At 48.8% G+C, this 17,956-nt stretch overlaps 7 protein-coding genes across 7 annotated transcripts; 5 read left to right on the top strand and 2 right to left on the bottom strand.

Moving 5' to 3' along the window:
* Positions 1-1,069: 1,069 nt before the first annotated feature.
* On the bottom strand, positions 1,070-2,191 carry N7533_009861 (translation elongation factor 1 subunit beta; the record flags this gene model as incomplete). The annotated part of the gene is made up of 4 exons (XM_057106511.1): positions 1,070-1,299; positions 1,371-1,744; positions 2,022-2,061; positions 2,152-2,191. The coding sequence occupies 4 exons, from the start codon at positions 2,189-2,191 to the stop codon at positions 1,070-1,072; spliced, it is 684 nt and encodes a 227-aa protein (XP_056957960.1).
* Positions 2,192-2,516: 325 nt separating this feature from the next.
* On the top strand, positions 2,517-4,916 carry hsp78 (chaperone ATPase HSP78; the record flags this gene model as incomplete). The annotated part of the gene is made up of 1 exon (XM_057106510.1): positions 2,517-4,916. One exon carries the CDS (start codon positions 2,517-2,519, stop codon positions 4,914-4,916), a length of 2,400 nt encoding a protein of 799 aa, XP_056957959.1.
* Positions 4,917-5,360: 444 nt separating this feature from the next.
* Positions 5,361-9,031, top strand: N7533_009859 (MutS family protein MSH5; the record flags this gene model as incomplete). Its single annotated transcript, XM_057106509.1, has 15 exons — positions 5,361-5,730; positions 5,789-5,884; positions 5,948-6,338; positions 6,404-6,803; positions 6,849-6,926; positions 6,977-7,036; positions 7,085-7,436; positions 7,495-7,591; positions 7,652-7,741; positions 7,796-8,002; positions 8,055-8,136; positions 8,191-8,302; positions 8,373-8,658; positions 8,733-8,871; positions 8,927-9,031. 15 exons carry the CDS (start codon positions 5,361-5,363, stop codon positions 9,029-9,031), a joined length of 2,865 nt encoding a protein of 954 aa, XP_056957958.1.
* Positions 9,032-9,477: 446 nt separating this feature from the next.
* On the top strand, positions 9,478-11,423 carry N7533_009858 (serine/threonine-protein kinase; the record flags this gene model as incomplete). The annotated part of the gene is made up of 5 exons (XM_057106508.1): positions 9,478-9,804; positions 9,869-10,078; positions 10,148-10,812; positions 11,089-11,239; positions 11,313-11,423. 5 exons carry the CDS (start codon positions 9,478-9,480, stop codon positions 11,421-11,423), a joined length of 1,464 nt encoding a protein of 487 aa, XP_056957957.1.
* A 328-nt stretch (positions 11,424-11,751) lies between these two features.
* Positions 11,752-13,713, bottom strand: N7533_009857 (something about silencing 10 family protein; the record flags this gene model as incomplete). Its single annotated transcript, XM_057106507.1, has 2 exons — positions 11,752-13,466; positions 13,536-13,713. The coding sequence occupies 2 exons, from the start codon at positions 13,711-13,713 to the stop codon at positions 11,752-11,754; spliced, it is 1,893 nt and encodes a 630-aa protein (XP_056957956.1).
* Positions 13,714-14,152: 439 nt separating this feature from the next.
* ksrA (3-dehydrosphinganine reductase) lies at positions 14,153-15,308 on the top strand (the record flags this gene model as incomplete). Its single annotated transcript, XM_057106506.1, has 3 exons — positions 14,153-14,197; positions 14,253-14,384; positions 14,442-15,308. 3 exons carry the CDS (start codon positions 14,153-14,155, stop codon positions 15,306-15,308), a joined length of 1,044 nt encoding a protein of 347 aa, XP_056957955.1.
* A 791-nt stretch (positions 15,309-16,099) lies between these two features.
* On the top strand, positions 16,100-17,184 carry N7533_009855 (sterol desaturase family protein; the record flags this gene model as incomplete). Its single annotated transcript, XM_057106505.1, has 2 exons — positions 16,100-16,582; positions 16,645-17,184. The coding sequence occupies 2 exons, from the start codon at positions 16,100-16,102 to the stop codon at positions 17,182-17,184; spliced, it is 1,023 nt and encodes a 340-aa protein (XP_056957954.1).
* Between the last annotated feature and the right edge of the window lie 772 nt (positions 17,185-17,956).

Raw genomic sequence — 17,956 nt, 5'->3', positions numbered from 1 at the left:
AGATCTATGGGTACTAGTAGTAGTACTACTAGTAGGTACACACGATATCACTACTGATATCATGGATATCTTTAACTTCAAGTCCCTACTAGCCCTGAAGTATTTCAAGTTGACAACCATGACCTTAGAAGTGTCAGGTTTCCGAGGCCGCTGAGCTCTTTGATCTTCTAATTAATTTACCAACCTGAAGTTATTCCAAGGTTGGTAGGGATTATTAGCGTATCTACTAGTATATGGCTCATGGTTGGTACGAGGTATATATTTTATAGAATTGGCGTATACTAGTATTACCAGTGTTCCTTCAAAGGGTTGTCTGTTTAATTTGAAGTTCTTAGTACCGTGACCTAGGTATATATTATTACTAGCCCTGGAATAGTATACCTCGTACTAGGCATGGATAGAATAGAAAGCTACTGGCCTAAATGAGGACTCCCGAGGCGGAGTTTATATCATGATATCACCAGTCTATTAGTATATTCCTACTATTTGATCATAAGTAGTAATACCTAAGTAGTAGTATGATCATATTGAAGACTTCGGGATTAGATCAGATTTCCAAGGCTAATAAAGAACTTGGACCACCCGGTTTCAGTTCAAGCTGAGGCTAGACAGAATCTCCGCGGTGAAAGGCCTGAGGGATGCCTAACAGCATATGTTATTACTACTAGTAGTAGTTTTCTAGTGCTATAGGTACCCTAGTGGAGACTAACCTTGGAAGGTATAGGGAAGAAGCAACTTGGCAACCTTGGAACCCCGCTCGACGCGAAAAGAAGCGCAAAGAAACTTGAAGCAACCTTGGAAGAAAAAAACTCTGCCCCGCCATGGCAACGGGAACGTTGACACAACACAACAAACCAAAACACATGGGCAAGGTAGAACTTTTCAAGGAGAAAAAAAAAGGATATAATTTAATATATACATCAAAAATATTTATGGTCATGAAATTTTTAATTTTTTTCATCAAGACCAGCCTCTTTCTGGGCTAGGTTCTAGGTTCGTAACTAGGTATCCCTAAGACATCAATATTCCATCATCACGCCATTTCTACGTTAACCGACACATTCTCCATTTAAAGCTTCTGCATGGCAGCAACGTCAGTGGACTGGACGTGGTCCTCGTCCTCCTCAATCTGGGCCTGGAGGTCGTCGGTGGAGACCTTCTCGTCCTCGACAACCAGGTTGATCTGCAGCTTCTTGATACCGAAGCCGACAGCGACGAGCTTGGAAGCACCCCAGGTCAGACCGTCCATCTCGATGGCACGGACGTTGGCCTCCATCTGGGCAAGATCGGTCTCGTCATCTGTAAAAAGTAGGTTAGAATGCGGGACGTAGAGATCAAAAGTTGGGAACGATAGAGAAGAAAAAACATACCCCAGGGCTTGACCTCAAGGGTGACAATGGACTTGGCAGCGGGCTTGGGGCCCTTGGCGGCCTTCTTGGCCTTGTAATCCTCGAGACGGCGGTTGCGCTCCTCAACAACGGCAGCATCCTCCTCCTCAGAGTCGGAACCGAAGAGGTCCTCCTCCTCATCCTCCTCGGGCTTGTCCTTGGGGTTGGCGGGGAGGTCAGCACCCTCGGGGCCGTAGGCAGTGAAAGCCTTGGAGGCGTCACCGGGGAGAGTGGTGAACTCGCTCTCGTAAGAGGCGATGTGCTTGTACCAGCGGGCGACGTGGGGGTACTTCTCAGCGTCGGGGGCAGCGCTGAAGGCCTTGAAGGTCACGACATCAGCCTGGCTGGGAGAAGAGCTATCGAAAAACAGTCAGTTGGGACGTTCGATACGTGACATTGGTGATTGGCAAATTCAGATATGAATGCAATAGAGATCAGAGACGCGATTGCTCGCAATGGAAGTGTAGTCATGCAGCGGGGTCTTAAATCCGCCTCCTAAACACGGACCAAATTTTCTCATCATAAAAGCAGGTAATTGAGAAGATCAACATCCATCGAATAATACGATTGGGATGAGATCAAAACAAGGTAAAGTGGAGGAGAGAATTCAAGGGGGGGGAAGCATAGACATACCCAACGACGTAGCTGCGGGTGGAGAGGTAGTTGTTGGCCACTGAAAGGGGGGGGGACAACAGTCAGTTTCAACGTTCCAAAGTCAAACAAAATCAAGCAATAAAATCAAGCATGGCGAAGGAGTGCGTACGAGCCAGGCCGGCGTCGGAGACGAAGTCAGTGAAACCCATTGTGAATGAAGATAGTTGGATGAGGAGAGAAGAAGAAGAAGAAAGGGAAAGGGGGAAAAATGAGAAGGAGAATCTGCTAAAATTTTTAAGTGCCCCTCCTTTCGCTCACGTGACTCGGGTGACAGAGTGGCTCCAGGCCCGAAGTGGTGACGGAGCTGTACCATCTCCACCTCATCCTCCGCCACTAGGAGCTCTCCGCTCCAATCACTCCAGTGGAGCTTTCCAGAAGCTGCGTGATGATGCCTCTCGTGGTCACAGCTATATAATTGTACCACCCCCCAGCGATCACTGCTTTCAGCCGTCAATAGTGCTATCTCACGGCAAGATGGCCACAAGACTCTCTCTATCCAGTCGTGCTCGACTAATTCGATCCCCTCAACTCCTCACGACTCGATCGCTGGCGACTTCTCGTGTCTCATTACTTCCCCGGACTCCAACGCACCACACAATACTTATACCCTCACCGAAAACCATCCCACCGAGCTCTTTTGTGCGCCACTATGCCAATGGCCGTCCTCACCCTCCCGGTGGTACCCACCGCATGGACATGAGTGGAGAGGAAGAGAAGGCAGCGTTGGAAAAATACGGCGTGGATTTGACCGCGAAAGCGAAGGCTGGCAAGCTAGATCCGGTCATTGGACGAGATGCGGAAATTCATCGAACCATCCAGGTCTTATCTAGGCGCACCAAGAACAACCCGGTCCTCATTGGGCAAGCTGGCACCGGAAAAACAGCTATACTGGAAGGCTTGGCTCAAAGAATTGTGCAAGGCGATGTCCCCGAGAGCATCAAGAACAAGAAGGTGATCTCGTTAGACCTCGGCTCCCTCATTGCTGGTGCCAAGTTCCGCGGAGATTTTGAAGAACGCCTGAAGTCGGTGCTAAAGGAGGTCGAAGACGCGCAAGGTGGAGTGATTCTATTTATCGATGAGCTTCACACCTTACTGGGTCTCGGTAAGGCTGAGGGCAGCATCGATGCTAGTAATCTTCTCAAGCCTGCTCTTTCTCGAGGCGAATTGCAATGCTGCGGTGCGACCACCTTGAACGAGTATCGTTTGATTGAGAAGGACGTTGCGCTGGCTCGACGATTCCAGCCTATCCAGGTGGGTGAGCCTTCGGTGGCATCCACTATTTCCATCCTGCGGGGTATCAAAAACAAATACGAGGTACACCACGGTGTTCGGATCACCGACGGAGCTCTCATTGCGGCCGCGACCTATAGTAACCGATATATCACCGATCGGTTTTTACCAGATAAGGCAATCGATTTGGTAGACGAGGCTGCATCGGCACTCCGTTTGCAACAAGAATCGAAACCAGACACGATTCGCGAACTAGAACGTGATATCACCACCATTCAGATTGAGTTAGAATCTCTGCGCAAGGAGACTGATGTCAGCAGTCGCGAACGACGTGAACAATTACAAGACACATTAAGAACCAAGCAGGAGGAGGCTCGCAAACTGACAGAAGTGTGGGAAAAGGAGAAAGCAGAAATTGACTCGATCAAGAATACTAAGGAGGAACTAGAGCGTGCACGCTTCGAACTAGAGAAAGCACAACGAGAAGGCGACTACGCACGAGCTGGAGAGCTGCGTTATTCCTCTATCCCTGAACTCGAATCAAAACTTCCGAAAGAGGGTGCGGATCAAAAGGCAGACACCTTGATTCATGACTCTGTCACCCCTGATGACATCGGCAACGTGGTTTCTCGAACAACTGGCATTCCAGTCAATAAACTCATGGCTGGGGAAGTTGAGAAACTAATTCACATGGAAGATACTTTGCGACAATCGGTTCGTGGTCAGGATGAAGCTCTGTCTGCCGTCGCCAATGCTGTGCGCATGCAGAGAGCCGGTCTCAGTGGTGAGAACCGCCCATTAGCCTCATTCATGTTCCTCGGGCCAACTGGTGTGGGGAAGACGGAGCTTTGCAAGAAAATGGCAGAGTTTCTCTTTTCTACCGAGACTGCGGTTGTCCGTTTTGACATGAGTGAATTCCAGGAGAAACATACGATTAGCCGTCTCATTGGTTCTCCTGCCGGTTATGTTGGCTATGACGATGCCGGTCAGCTTACCGAGGCTGTGAGACGCAAACCATACGCTGTTCTTCTATTTGATGAGTTCGAGAAGGCTCATCGAGATATCTCCGCCCTTCTGCTGCAGGTGCTAGATGAGGGTTTCCTTACAGATTCTCAGGGTCACAAGGTTGATTTCAGAAACACACTGATCGTTTTAACATCCAACTTGGGGGCTGATATTCTTGTCGGCGCCGATCCCTTACACTCCTACAAGGACACTGGTGCCCCAGAGGTCCCAGCAGATATAAAGAAGGCAGTCATGGATGTTGTACAGGGCGCTTACCCACCAGAATTCCTCAACCGAATGGATGAATTCATCATCTTCAGACGCCTCTCCCGGGAAGCCTTGCGAGATATTGTCGATATCCGAATCAAGGAATTGCAAGGCCGTCTTGATAGCCGTCGCATGACTTTGAAAGTGGATGACGAAATCAAGGACTGGCTCTGCGAACGAGGCTATGATCCCAAATTCGGTGCTCGTCCTCTCAATCGTCTGATTTCGAAGGAGATTGGCAACCGTCTCGCTGATAAGATCATCCGTGGTCAAATCGTCTCTGGACAGACTGCTCGCGTTTCTCTTACTGCAGACAAATCTTCTCTTGAAGTTTCTGTTGAGCAAATTGAGGAGGCTGAAGAAAAAGCTTGATTTTCTTTTATAGCTGTTTTCAGAATGGCGTTGGCTTTTTTGTGGTGTTCAGGTTGCATTTACGCGTGAATTCGAATTTTCTCATGACTTGTAACTTAGCAATAGGATATTACACTCCTTTCAACTATATAGTAATAACAATCTACTCACAACATGTGCCTAGTAAATACTCGTACTACTGGAACAACTTGTTATATCTAGATAGGCTTCTAGATCCACTGCTTTTCTATTTCCTCGCCTGGCTATCTTCTCAATTATTCCCCATTTCTCGTACCCTAGGGTTCTCATAGTGCTGTTGCTTGTTGCTTGTGAAAATGAAGGGCAACGTGACCACCCGCTACTCGTTTGCTGTCTCTCTCGGCCACTCACCCAGCTCACCCATCTCGTCCAATTCCCCTACTTTCTATCCGCCTACTTACTCAATTGACCCTCGGCTTGTTTGAAATGCGCTCTTCTCAGAAAAGAAAAAAACCACCGGAAATCCTTCGGTACCATCCAGTCATTCCTCGTACCTATGGATCCAGGCCCGGCAAAGCACCATATGCATCAAGCCGAGCTTTCCTCAATCTCGAGGGTTCGTTCCAGACACCAAGTCCTTTGACGGATGGACAAGTCCAACCCTCTTTCCTAGCAGAGTCCCAGGCTGAATTAGAAGGCTCGCAACTGTCCGCTGAGGACGACATCGGTCATGTCATCGCTGCAATTGATATAAAGGATTGCGGAACTGTGGGCTGTGCGTACTACTCCGCGGAGAAAGAGAGAATGTACCTTCTCACAGAGAGCCGCTTGGGAGAACGAGATACAATTGAGGCTTGTACGTTCATTGTTGAGTTCGGGTTGTTGCTTTGGATGAAAACTGACTGTATCACAAGTGATACGGCAGATCAAACCTACAGTGATCCTAGTTCCTTCTCGAGTTGATATGCCGGCTATTCTAGAGCAAACCCAAAACACTGCTCAAGAAACAGGTATAACCTATAAACCCCTTTGATTATATGAAGGACGTTTTTAACTGATCTGATTTTCTCCAGTCACCTCCTCTTACCTCCCATATCAAATCGATGCACGCCCCGCCCAAGAATTCAGCACCTCAAACGCAAAAGAAAGATTGGTGGCCCTCGACGTGTCATCGGCTCACGAACAACGTCTTCGTTTTCTTGTGCCCGAGAGCGGTATCTCCGGTCCGAGTCCCGAAGAGGTGAACGCCGAGGACATGGGCTTCACACTTCACGGAGGGCGGCTGCTACATATATCCAGCTCGGTTGATATGGATAATCCTATCACACTTGGCTGCGTCGGGGCTGTCCTTAGTTACCTACAGCGACGTAGGGCTACAGGTACAAGTATGGACCCCATTGGACCAACGGACGAGTGTCCATTCCAAGTTCGGTCTCTGGAAATGTTCAACTTGGAGAATACAATGTAAGCAATCTCATTTCATTGCAATGATCCGCTCCCGATTCGACCTAACATCATTTGTGGTATAGGTGGATTGGAAGCAACACTTTTCAATCTCTCCAGATCATCCAACACGAGTCTCATCCGAATCTATTCAATCAGGGCCCAGGCACAAAATCGTCTTCTAGCAAAGAGGGATTGTCAGTATATGGTCTGTTTCAACGTTTCGCGCATAGCCCCCAAGGGCGCTCGAGGCTGAAACAGATCTTCATCCGACCAAGTTTGGATTCCAGAGTCATCTTACAGCGGCACGATTTCATCGGGGTATTTTCACGGCCAGATAACCAGGCTTCTTTGGACAAGATGACCAAGGCAATGAAGCATATCAAGAATCTTCGGCCTGTTATGTCCAATCTTCACAAGGGAATCAGCACTGGAAGTGCAAAGATTACGGGCTTCAAGACAACGGTGTGGGCTTGTCTGCTAGCTGTACGTATCTCCACTGATCGCCGAACTATCACTGACACTTTAAAGTTTGCATTCTATTCGATCGATATCCAGTCATCTCTCAAAGAAGTCTCCGGTGCTGAAAGTCTACCTTTACAGGCAAAGGTTTGGGTTGCAGAGTCCACTTGGTTCACTTGCGTACTTACAAGAAACAGGCACTTGTGATCTTCGAGACGGCGCAACTATACAAAGTGGGTCAGATTATCCAGGAAGTTGTCAGTGGAACTTCAACTCTTACATGGGAGCCCAGCTAATCTTTGCAGGTTGACATCGACAACTCAGAGGAGCAAGGCAGAACGGTTGTGAAGCAAGGTCTTGACAGAAATCTCGACATGATGAAGGATCGATACGATGGTCTTAGTAGCCTCCTAAAGAACGTCGCCCTCGAGATTGCTATGACGATCCCCGAAGATCTCGATATCGACGTGAACGTGATCTATTTCCCGCAACTTGGCTTTAACATTGCCATTCCCCTCAATGATAGGGAACAGCCGATGTATTTTGGGACCGAAGACTGGGAAATTGTTTTCACCACGGAGAACAGAGCCTACTTCAAGGACTTCCGCATGAGAGAGTTAGATGGGAAACTCGGAGACATCTATGGGCTCATTTGTGGTGCGCATGATCTCCCTTAAGTTGCTAGGTTACACTAAGACCTTTTACCGGGATACAGAGAAGGAAATTGAGATTGTTTACGATCTTGCACAGAAGGTCCTCCAGTACGAGGAAATGCTTATTCAAGCATCCGATATTTGTGGGGAGCTGGACGGGTACGAAGCTGGAGAAAATGTGTGATCCAGAGAAAGTATCCCAGCTCACCAATTCTGCAGTACTCTTGCACTCACACAAGCTGCCATGTTCTACAATCTGATCCGACCGCGAATGGTATCAGAAAATGTCATCAACATCAAGGGTGGCCGGTAATATTACTCCGATTGTGTGAAATGTCTTACCTGATTTCTGACATCTCCTAGCCACTTGCTGCAAGAATTGACCGTTTCCTCTTATGTTCCAAACGATACCTTGATTATAGGTGGGGAAGTACCTTTCGATTTAGACCAAGGTCGTTCTCGGGGAGATCAAGCTCCAAGCATGCTCTTGCTCACGGGTCCGAACTACTCTGGGAAAAGCGTCTACATGAAGCAAGTTGCTTTGATCGTTTATCTAGCTCAAATTGGGAGGTAAATCTAGTTCTCCCTCATGTGATCATATTATTGCACTAACGCATAGCAGCTTTGTTCCTGCAGAGAGTGCTGAGCTTGGCATCACGGACAAGATCTTGACCAAAATCAACGCGCAAGAAAGTGTCTCAAAGGTACTCCCTGCGATTAATATTGCAAACGCCAGAGAATGTTAACAAAGTCTTTAGATACAAAGTACTTTCATGAGCGATCTCCAGCAAATCTCCCTTTGCCTCAAGCAAGTTTCAGGGCACAGCCTTGTACTCATCGATGAGTTTGGGAAAGGGACGAATGAAAGTGGTGAGTTGCAATCTTCTTACACCCGCACCCTCATCTATACTAGTACTCGAATGGTCACTCAATTTATAAGATGGAATTGGACTGGCCTGTGGGGTACTTGAGTACTTGCTCAATATGGAGGATGCTCCGAAGGTCATTGCCGCCACGCACTTTCACGAAATTTTCGAGAACAACCTTCTAGCACCACGCCCGAGACTTCAGCCGGGACACATGGAGGTAAAAATATCCGAGGAATCTCAAGAAGCGGAGGATCAGGTCACGTATTTGTATAAGTATCTCTCGCCAATGCCTTTTCTTCGATTGGATACTTTAGACGAGGGGCTAATCGTCGTGCAGCTTTCGCCCAGGCCGCAGCAGTAAGAGTTTCGGCACCATGTAAGAGATCTTTCCCACCTAATGTTATATCTGCAGACTGACAATTGGAGTACAGATGTGCAGCAATCAATGGCATTGATGCGGCCATCGTCGCTCGCGCGGATGAGATCGCGTCGCTAGCGGCTCGAGGCGAGAATCTGATCGCCGCATGTGCCATCTTGTCCACGGAAGAATCAAAGAGTCTTCAGCATGCAGTATGATTGTTTAAGTCTTTGGTCAGCTTTCTTCTATTACTGATTAATGGGATAGGATTCAATAGCAAGGGGTTTCCTTGCAGTTAACCTCTCAGATCGGATGAAGCCCCGACAGGGGACGAAGACCATACTGCAGGATTTATTCAAAGCATCAGAGTGAGGCTGAACGAGAAAGCCAAAGGAGATCGTTTTCTGGAATTATTCCTTATACCCCCACAGCTCATCTCTGTGCCCTGCTTTGTCGGTATTCTTAATTGGTCCGGCGCGCCATGTTACCTCACCCGTCGATCTATACTCTTCCCAGCACCCAACTATCAACTCTCTCCACTACGTTTCCCCAAGTACGCACGCACTCTGGGGGCCCAGGATCTGGGGGCCAAATTATACGATTTCACCCCGGTCTCACTAGTCAGGTGTCATGACTTAGAGGCTGTGAATTGTGGCTTGCAGCTGATGGCGAATTGCCCTGAACTTGAACCTTCCCCGCGCCGATGGCCTTGCAATTCAGAGAACCTTTGTATTAATAATATCTAGTCGTCCAGAATTCCATCATCAATTTCTATCTAATACACAATCCGGGATCCTCCTCATTGACTTCTACCCCACATGTCTCAATCGCAGTCCGAACTCGTGAACGACGCCAGGCTACCCACTAAACTCGAGCCCGAACGTACCACCCACACCTTTCTCGAAACGAGCCACATCGCAGGTCTTGCAGGCCGCCGAGCTCGGCGCCGAGAGCGTGAAGAAGTATGGCAGCGACAAAGAGCTCTTGAAATCGACACATTCAGCACCCTATGGCTGGAGAAATGCGTGTCCGATAGCAAAGGCAACCTGCGGGCTGTCAGAGAGGTGCGCAGGGTCGCTCCAAACTCCTTGCTCATCGACTATACTCGTGAGCTAGAAGCAATTACCAAGCTTTCGCAGCAGAAGGTAGCAAATCAAATCCCTGTGGTTGATTCTGCCAAGCTTTTATACCCGCTGACAAGACTCTTAGTATGATGGTTGTTTTGTGAAATCATCCGGGTGGTTCGAAAACGACGAGTCGCTTTTTATCACAATGGAATACCTTCCGGCTGGAGATCTTCAAAGATACGTCGTTCAGCCTTTTTCGGAACCAGAGGCTCAGAGTATCGCACTCCAGTTGCTGGAGGGCCTGGATTTCATGCATAACAATGGATTTTCACATGGGGACCTCAAGCCGAAGGTAGGCACTCGACTTCATCTCCAGTCTCATATTTCTTGCGATGGTCAAGATACTGACATAAGGCTCAAGAACATTTTCGTACTTTCAGCAGGGCCTGACTGGTGGGTCAAAATTGGTGACTTTGGCATCAGCAAACAGGTTATGGAAGGCTTAACTGGTCTTCAATCATTTAATGGCACGCCAGCTTTTACTGCCCCAGAAGTCTACCAGCAGACATGGCAGTCTTGTGAAACAAATCAGGAGATCATCAACACAGCCTTCGCCCCAGAGATAGACCTATGGTCCCTCGGTGTGATCAGCTACTATCTGCTCACCGGAAAACTACCCTTTGTCCATCAAAAAGACCTACTTGCATACCAGAAAAATGAAATAGAGCTACCATTAGGACCCATAGGGCAACTTCTAGCTAGTTCGGAAGCTTTATTGTTCATGAGGGCTATGCTCGCCGCAAATCCTTCTAGTCGTTTACCGGCTCGAGATGCGTTAGATCATCCCTGGTTGATTCCTTTGCAACAAGATTCGGAGCCAGAATATGAAGCGGAGAGTCGAGAGTCTACTCATACTACTCACGCAGAGGAGATCAACCTATCTACAGCACAGGTGCAAACTCCAGAAATGCTAACCCAAAAACCCCGAGACGTCCTACTCCCAGGGACAATCGGCTTGACAACATCCCAACAGAACAGACCTGTCGAAGACAACCCCCCCGCAACTCCCATTACCCTTCTCCCAGAGTCTTGGATTTGATGGTGATATGTATAAACAACTCGTGCGTGGTCAACTTTCTGGCCCAAATACAACTATCAACGACCATACAACTCTAAGGGAGGGTACCTTCATCACGCAATCACAAAGCAGCGAGTCCAGTCGTCCAAATCATACCCGATGTATTACATCCATCGACACACCCAGCTCAAAAGCAGATACCCCTCCTCTATATACCCGACGAGGATCAGACGCAGCACCAATCCCGATAACAGAACTAGATCATGATAATCTCCCAAAGCCAGAAAGCACGCATTCCAGTACGAGAGCTACGGAACGGCTGTCGAAAAGATTTCGTCGTGCTTCAAAGGATATGGTGCCCAAGCGAAGTCGTCGTTCTCAGGATTCGGCCTCTACAAGAGATTCTGCACTTCCGATGTCTCCGACTTCGGCAAGGTATGTAACTTGGGCATGTTGTTGAGATTTATATGTTGGATAGCAGAACTTGAACTGATCTAGTTGCTTCCAGTGCGACTTCGGGAAAGAAGAGCAAATCTCATATTGTGGAAATTCCTGGTCGTCCCCAGTTTGCGGAGGGTTTGCCGATGTTTCCTATGCGGTCGAAGAAGGCGTAGGGTAGTAGATAGCGATTGTGATTTTTGTTTTGATATTATTAGACGAATGCACCCTTGGGAACCATTCCTTGTCGTTTTTAGGCACAAATTTGTAGATCAAGACCCCGTTTCGAGTTTCAGGTTACGTGAGTGTTCCGAACTTGAATTATTCTTACATACTCGGTACTTCTGCTTCTAGTATACATATCATAGTTAACTAGTAGTAAGTAGCATTCTCCAAGGGGTGTCGAACCAGTGAAATTGAAAGTTATATACATAAATGCCTGTATCTTCCATGAAATATTAGACGCCTGAAGTAACCAAATCCATCCATAAGATCTAACAATGTACCCATCAGAGCTTGACACTCTTGACCAGGTTCTTTTTGATACCCGTAAGTTCACCACCATATCCGCCACGGCTCTCTCCACCCTTGTAGATCTGCTTGATACTACCGAGCTTCTTCTTCTTCTCCTCGAACTTCTTTCTCTTCTTAACACGCGGGTTACGCGAATCCTTGCTCCGCTTCGGCGTAAGACCCTTATTCTTCTCGATCTGGTATGTAATCGCGCGCTTGCCATCAGGTCCAACCTCCTCCTGTACATGGACTTGTCCGCCCTCACGGGCAGCGGCAGCGTACGCCTCTGAGCGAGCTGACTTGTCATCCTTGCGTTGCTTGGATCGGGCTGCGACCATGTCGTAGTACTCATCTTCATCGGTGCCGGACTGGTTACCGTCGTTACGGAGTTCTTTGCGTACGCGACGGTCTTCCTCGTCACTATCGCCACCCAGTTCTTCGCCAATGTCGGCTTGCTGGCGACCACGCTTCTCGGCCTCGGCGTTGAGACGGGCCTGACGGTCACGCAGACGCTCGCGGTGAGGGATATCTGCGTCACCTCCTGCGTCGCGGCCGGCGGTTGTGCGCTTGTTGGCCTTCTGGGCCAGTTGCGAGGTGTAGAAACGGAGGGAACGCTTTTGCTTGGCTTTCTCTTCGGCTTCGCGGGCAGTAAGGGCGCCCTCGTCACCAAAGTCAGAGTCATCGTCTTCCTTCGCGATCTTCTTGGTCTTCTTAGTCTTGCGTTTAGGCTCGGCGATCAGATTGTCGAGATCGGCCAGGCCGGCTTCGGTCGCTCGGAGACGCTCAGCACGGCGGGCGTCGGCCTCGGCTTGTGCTTCTTGAGCGAGTCGCTGGGCCTTGCTCAGTTTCTTGGTCTTTGTTGCTTGTTTCTGGGGCTTGGTGGGCTCCGTCTTGGTGGCAAGCTCGGCCTCCTCCTCGGATTCGTCGTCCTCGGAAACTGTGACAACTTCTTGTTCCTCGAGGTCCTTGACCTTCTCCCAAAGCTTGCGGAATTTGACCAGAGATCCCATTACAGGGTGTTGTCGGAGTTCGGCGGGGGACATAGAGACACTGCCACTGCTACCATCGGATGATGAAGCCAGAAGCATGAAATACATGCTGATAGTGCCGAGGTATGCCGATAGAGCGCGCGCTTTAATGACCGCCACGGAAGCTGGTTGGGGTTCATCGCTGTCATTGACTATGGTTGTCTTGGTGGCCGATGCCTCCTTTTGTAGCTCCTCGTGGGTTTTTTGCAAATCGGTGAAGTCCTTGGCCAAAGGCTCGAATTCGGGGTATCGCGACTTGAGAATTTTCAACTTTTCTTCAGTGGTCATGTCGTCGGTGATCTCCAGCTGGGGGAGCACTTCGGTAACCACTCCAGCATCTTCATCATCTGCATCCTTGGTGTCTGCCCATTCAGACTCGTCAAAGCCGAAATCAGCCTCGTTCATGGCCTCCAATTGCTTCTGTTGTAGTCGCTTGGCTTCCTGCTCTTCCTCAAGGGCATCGACTTCGGTCTCGATCTGATCAGCATCGTAGAGATCCTTTTTGGATGAGCCCCAAGCTGCGATACCCTCTTCCTCCTCGTCCGAATCACCTCCCTTCTTCGGTCGACCCATTTCATCATATTCACTATCGTAGTCTTCGTTCTCGACATCGTCCTCGTCCTCGTCCTCATCTACGGATTCGTAGCCAAGGATTTCTTCGTCGGAAGGTTGGAACATTTCCTCTGTGATTGCAAGTGAGCTTGTGTTCTATATGGTGCATTTCCTTATACCGAAGATTGCATATATCATACCATCATCAGCCACTTTCCGTCGGCGCTTCGCATCGGGAGCCTCGTCCAGCAAGATCTGATCCCGGCCGGTCTGGAATTCATCCTCCGAGTCGTCGAAACGTTCCTCAACGTCAAACTTGGTTCGCGCAGGGGCTTCAGTCTTAGCCGCAGGGCGACCGCCCGCCTTTCTTTTCGCCATGACGAGTTTGGCTGTGTCGTCTTGTAGCTGATATCCTCTTCGAAAGCCCGCTGCCAAAATAATTTTTTTGGCGCGCCCTCACCGCCTTAATAACGCTAGTCTGAATGTGAGTGGTTTGATTGGTTTGCAGTAAGTGAAAGATGAGAACGGTTTTATTACACTATTGTATGTATATTTGTATTGTAAGCTTGTAATGTGCAAACCACTTCCACTCCCATTGCAATTGCAGCATCGCACCTGCCCCGTCAGCTACCCAACGCGAAGGAAGGAACTCCCCCAATTGGCACTCTCCCCCCCTTCTTCTTCTTCTTCTTCTTCTTCTTCTTCTTCTTTCCTCATGCCTCAAATCCCCTCATTCACTTTCTTATCTGACATTTCCATCCCGACCTTGGGAATATCTGTACTTGTCTGCACAGTCATCGCTTATACGATTATCAACATGTTCGGATTCGGTCGAAAGAACGAGTTCCCCGTCGAGGGCCGTGTAAGTACAACCCCCTTCTTTCCTTGGAACCTCGTGTCTGACTTGGATCAATTAGGTTATCGTCATTACCGGTGGCTCTGATGGAATGGGCCGAGCCGTCGCCACGAATCTGGCCCGCCGAGGTGCACATGTCGTTGTTGTGGCTCGTACAGTCTCCAAGCTGCAAAGTACCGTCGAGGATATGCGGGTAAATAGGACTGCAATTTTTTCTCTTCTCCTTCTGTCGTTCTAACTTTCTCTCTAGCGTGTGGCCCTGAACAGCTTGAAGCAACGCTTCTTCTATATCAGTGCCGATCTTTCTGACGCCGCTGAGTGTGAACGGATGATCGCGGAGGTCACAGGCTGGAACTACGGCTCTGGCCCCGATGTCGTTTGGTGCTGTGCTGGATTCTGCCATCCTGGATTCTTCACTGAAGTGCCCATCTCAATTCAACGCCAACAGATGGACAATGTCTACTGGACTGCCGCCAACACAGCACATGCCACTCTTCGAAACTGGCTGGCTCCGGTTGCCCCCAGCGCCCAGATGAAGAACCCCCGTCGCCACCTCATCTTCACCTGTTCTACTCTTGCTTTCACTCCTATCGCTGGCTACGGTCCTTACTCGCCTGCGAAGGCTGCCATCCGCTCCCTGTCCGACACTCTTAGTCAAGAGATCGAGATGTACAATGGAGCTTTTACCCAGCGTCACCGCAACAGCGCCCCTGCTGCAGATGTCAAGATTCACACCATCTTCCCCATGGGAATTCTCAGTGCTGGCTTCGAAAATGAGCAGAAACTTAAGCCCGAGCTGACCAAGATGCTGGAGGATGCCGACAAGCCTCAAACCCCGGAGGAGGTTGCACAAATCTCCATCAGTGCTCTCGAGCGTGGCGAGTATCTGATTACCACAATGTTTATCGGCAACGTCATGAAAGCAACCTCTCTCGGTCCCAGTCCCCGCAACGCTCCTATCGGTGACACTGTCCTTAGCTGGCTCAGCAACTTGGTGTTCCTTCAAGTTATTCCGGACCTGCGCAACAAAGCCTTCAACTGGGGCAAGACCAACGGACTTCCCAATGTCTATGGAGAAGAGGATGAGACTCCCCAGGCTACCACTCCCCCGTCCTAATTACGATCTTTTGTCTCCCTCCGTCTTGCAATGATTGTATTATACCCACGATGTTGCCCTTGGGGGCGCTCCACTCGTTTGTTCTGATCAATCCCTTTTGATGTTCAAGGTTCTTCTGATCAGGGCGACCTATTATTAGTATTATTAGTGCTTAATGTGAACCCTTTGCATTTCTTTCCTCATCCAAATTAGTCTCTTTCAAATAGTCATGTCTTGTAAGTCTGTAAGTCGCAGTCGCATCCGCCAGACGCGTGGAATGCGGGGTGACGTAGTGTGGATCTCGCGCGTTTCCTGCCACTTCAATTTGTTCCTCTCATCTCCCCCGCCACCTTGTTTTCCTTTTTCGAAACGGAAATTTTTACTCGAATTTTCGAATCCAGGCAGATACTGAGTACTCGAAAATGCATCTCTAAATCTTTGCGATTACACAATTCATCTTTATTCAAGTCTTCGAGACCGCGCATGAAATCGATCGTTCTACGGAGTACCAATTCTCACTCCGCACCGACCCGACCCACCTTGACTCAATATCTACGGGATATCTCTTTGATCACCTCACAGCCCTCCTTTGCACTTCTTCAAGGTTCTATTCCTAGAGCCAAGGGGACTCAAATCAACCTGCATTTTCGTTTGATCTACTCAAAGTCCTTTCATCGCGACCCTTGGTCGTCCATCTGAGACTCGAAAGGCTCAAAGCGACTTGAAGACGACAACATATTTCTTTGTTTAAAATACGAACCATTCATAAAAGCTCCATTTGTCTTCGGGCCGCCCCCGATAAATCCGCCATCATGTTCAACACCATATTCTCTCTGTCGACTCTTTCAATATTCATCCTGCCCTTCATGTTCTCCTTCACCACCAACTTCAACTTCGTCTGGTTCTGGCTAACATGGTCAACCTTTGTGTTTTCATTCTCCCCAACCCGGGTCGAGATTCTCGGTACCACCATGGTGCGCGTTCTTTTCTACGCACTGCCATCTACTCTCATGTTTCTCTTCGACATGCTCCTACCAGCCGCGTCGACGGTTTTCAAGGCCAGAGGCGCCGAGGGTCTGCCCGGTGGTAGAAAGACTCGCAATCTCCGACTGAGGGAGTTCAAGGTCGCCGGATGGTCATTATTCAATATTGCTCTGGGTATAATTCTGCAGGGATCGATTGAGTTGATCTTTCATCACACTCTTGGCTGGAAAGCAAGAATCAAGGTCTCCTCGATTCTACCTTTCCCAGGCACGATAGCCAAGCATCTCATAATTGGACTATCTCTTCGTGGGGTAAGTGAAATTGACGCTCAACCCAATATTATTACTCTTACTGACAGCGTTCCTTTGTATAGGTTCTATCGTATGTGCTGCACCGCTTCGCACTCCACCGCGAAAAGTCTTGGTACCTCGCCTCACTACATGAAAGCTGGTACCACTGTCTCAGGGTTCCATACCCGCTCACAGCGCACTACGACCACCCACTCCCCTACCTGATCCACAAGTTCATTCCGATGTATCTCCCCGCCGCGCTATTCCGCTTCCACGCCCTTGTGTTCTTCCTCTACCTAGCGATCATCTCGATTGAAGAACTATTCTCGCACTGCGGGTACAGATTCTTCCCGATTGGTTGGTTGGAGGGTATTGCCGCTCGAGTCGATGAGCATCTCGACGACGGCGGCAACTGTAACTACGGCCTCTGGGGCTTTGTGGACCTGCTCGCGGGGACTTATAAGGGCGATGGCGGTGGTGACGATGATAATGATGACCATTATAGTGATCGCTGTGCGCATAAGTCCAAGGGCCAGCGGGGTGGTAGTAGCACTGGTAGCAAGTCGAAGAAATGGGGGAGTAGTACTCCTAGGGTTTCTGGTGGGACGCTGCGCAATAGGTAGCCATCATGGATTAATATTGGATATTCAAGATGGGAGGGGTCGCCAGTGCGTTCTCGGAGAGCGTACTCTCCGAGTCCCTTTCAAGTTCGGACGAGGAGGAAATCGAAATCTCCGCACCGTTTACATCTTGTGGCGACGCCCCCTTCTAACTCAACTTCAATCCTTGTTGCGTTTTATTACAAGGTTGCAACGAAGGATCTTGGTCGTGCGTAGTAATAAGCTTTCAAGAGTCGAGTCTTGACCTGGGATGCCTATGGTGCTGGTCAGAGAGTCTGTTCTGGGCGTTGGGATGGATAAATGTTTGGGTTTGGTTTAGAGGCGCATTGGATGATATTTATAGTAACGTGACTTATATAGTATATTAATCCAAGGTCGGCATTGGGATATATAGTGAGATGGAATTGGATATAGAATATTACTAATATCTTTGAGTGCCCAAACTGTGAAAGTACATTAAATCCATTACTTACCTAGGTACTACTAGTAGTACAAGCCTGTATATCAGAGGGTTACGTACTAGTAATACTCCAGGGCTTGCAAGGATTTATAGTTGCACATGGCAGATCTACCCCGGACCATTACGTCGCTACCGCACAATGAAATTTGACCTGCAAGTCGATCTAGACTTCAAGTTCAAGTTCCACTTCCAAGGTTCTATTGGATTGCTCCATTGGCACCCGTGGACTGCAGATATACGATTACTACTCGTACTTGGGAATGTGCCTAAGCTAATGTTGGTCAATTTCCAAGGTTCTATCTTGGCCTGGAAGTA

This window comes from Penicillium manginii (assembly GCF_028828005.1).
Source record: "Penicillium manginii strain IBT 31320 chromosome Unknown utg000006l:1.0-4164085.0:1.0-4166146.0, whole genome shotgun sequence".
Taxonomy (NCBI): domain Eukaryota; kingdom Fungi; phylum Ascomycota; class Eurotiomycetes; order Eurotiales; family Aspergillaceae; genus Penicillium; species Penicillium manginii.
Note: the sequence above shows the minus strand (reverse complement) of the source record. Positions and strands in the feature narration are given on the sequence as shown.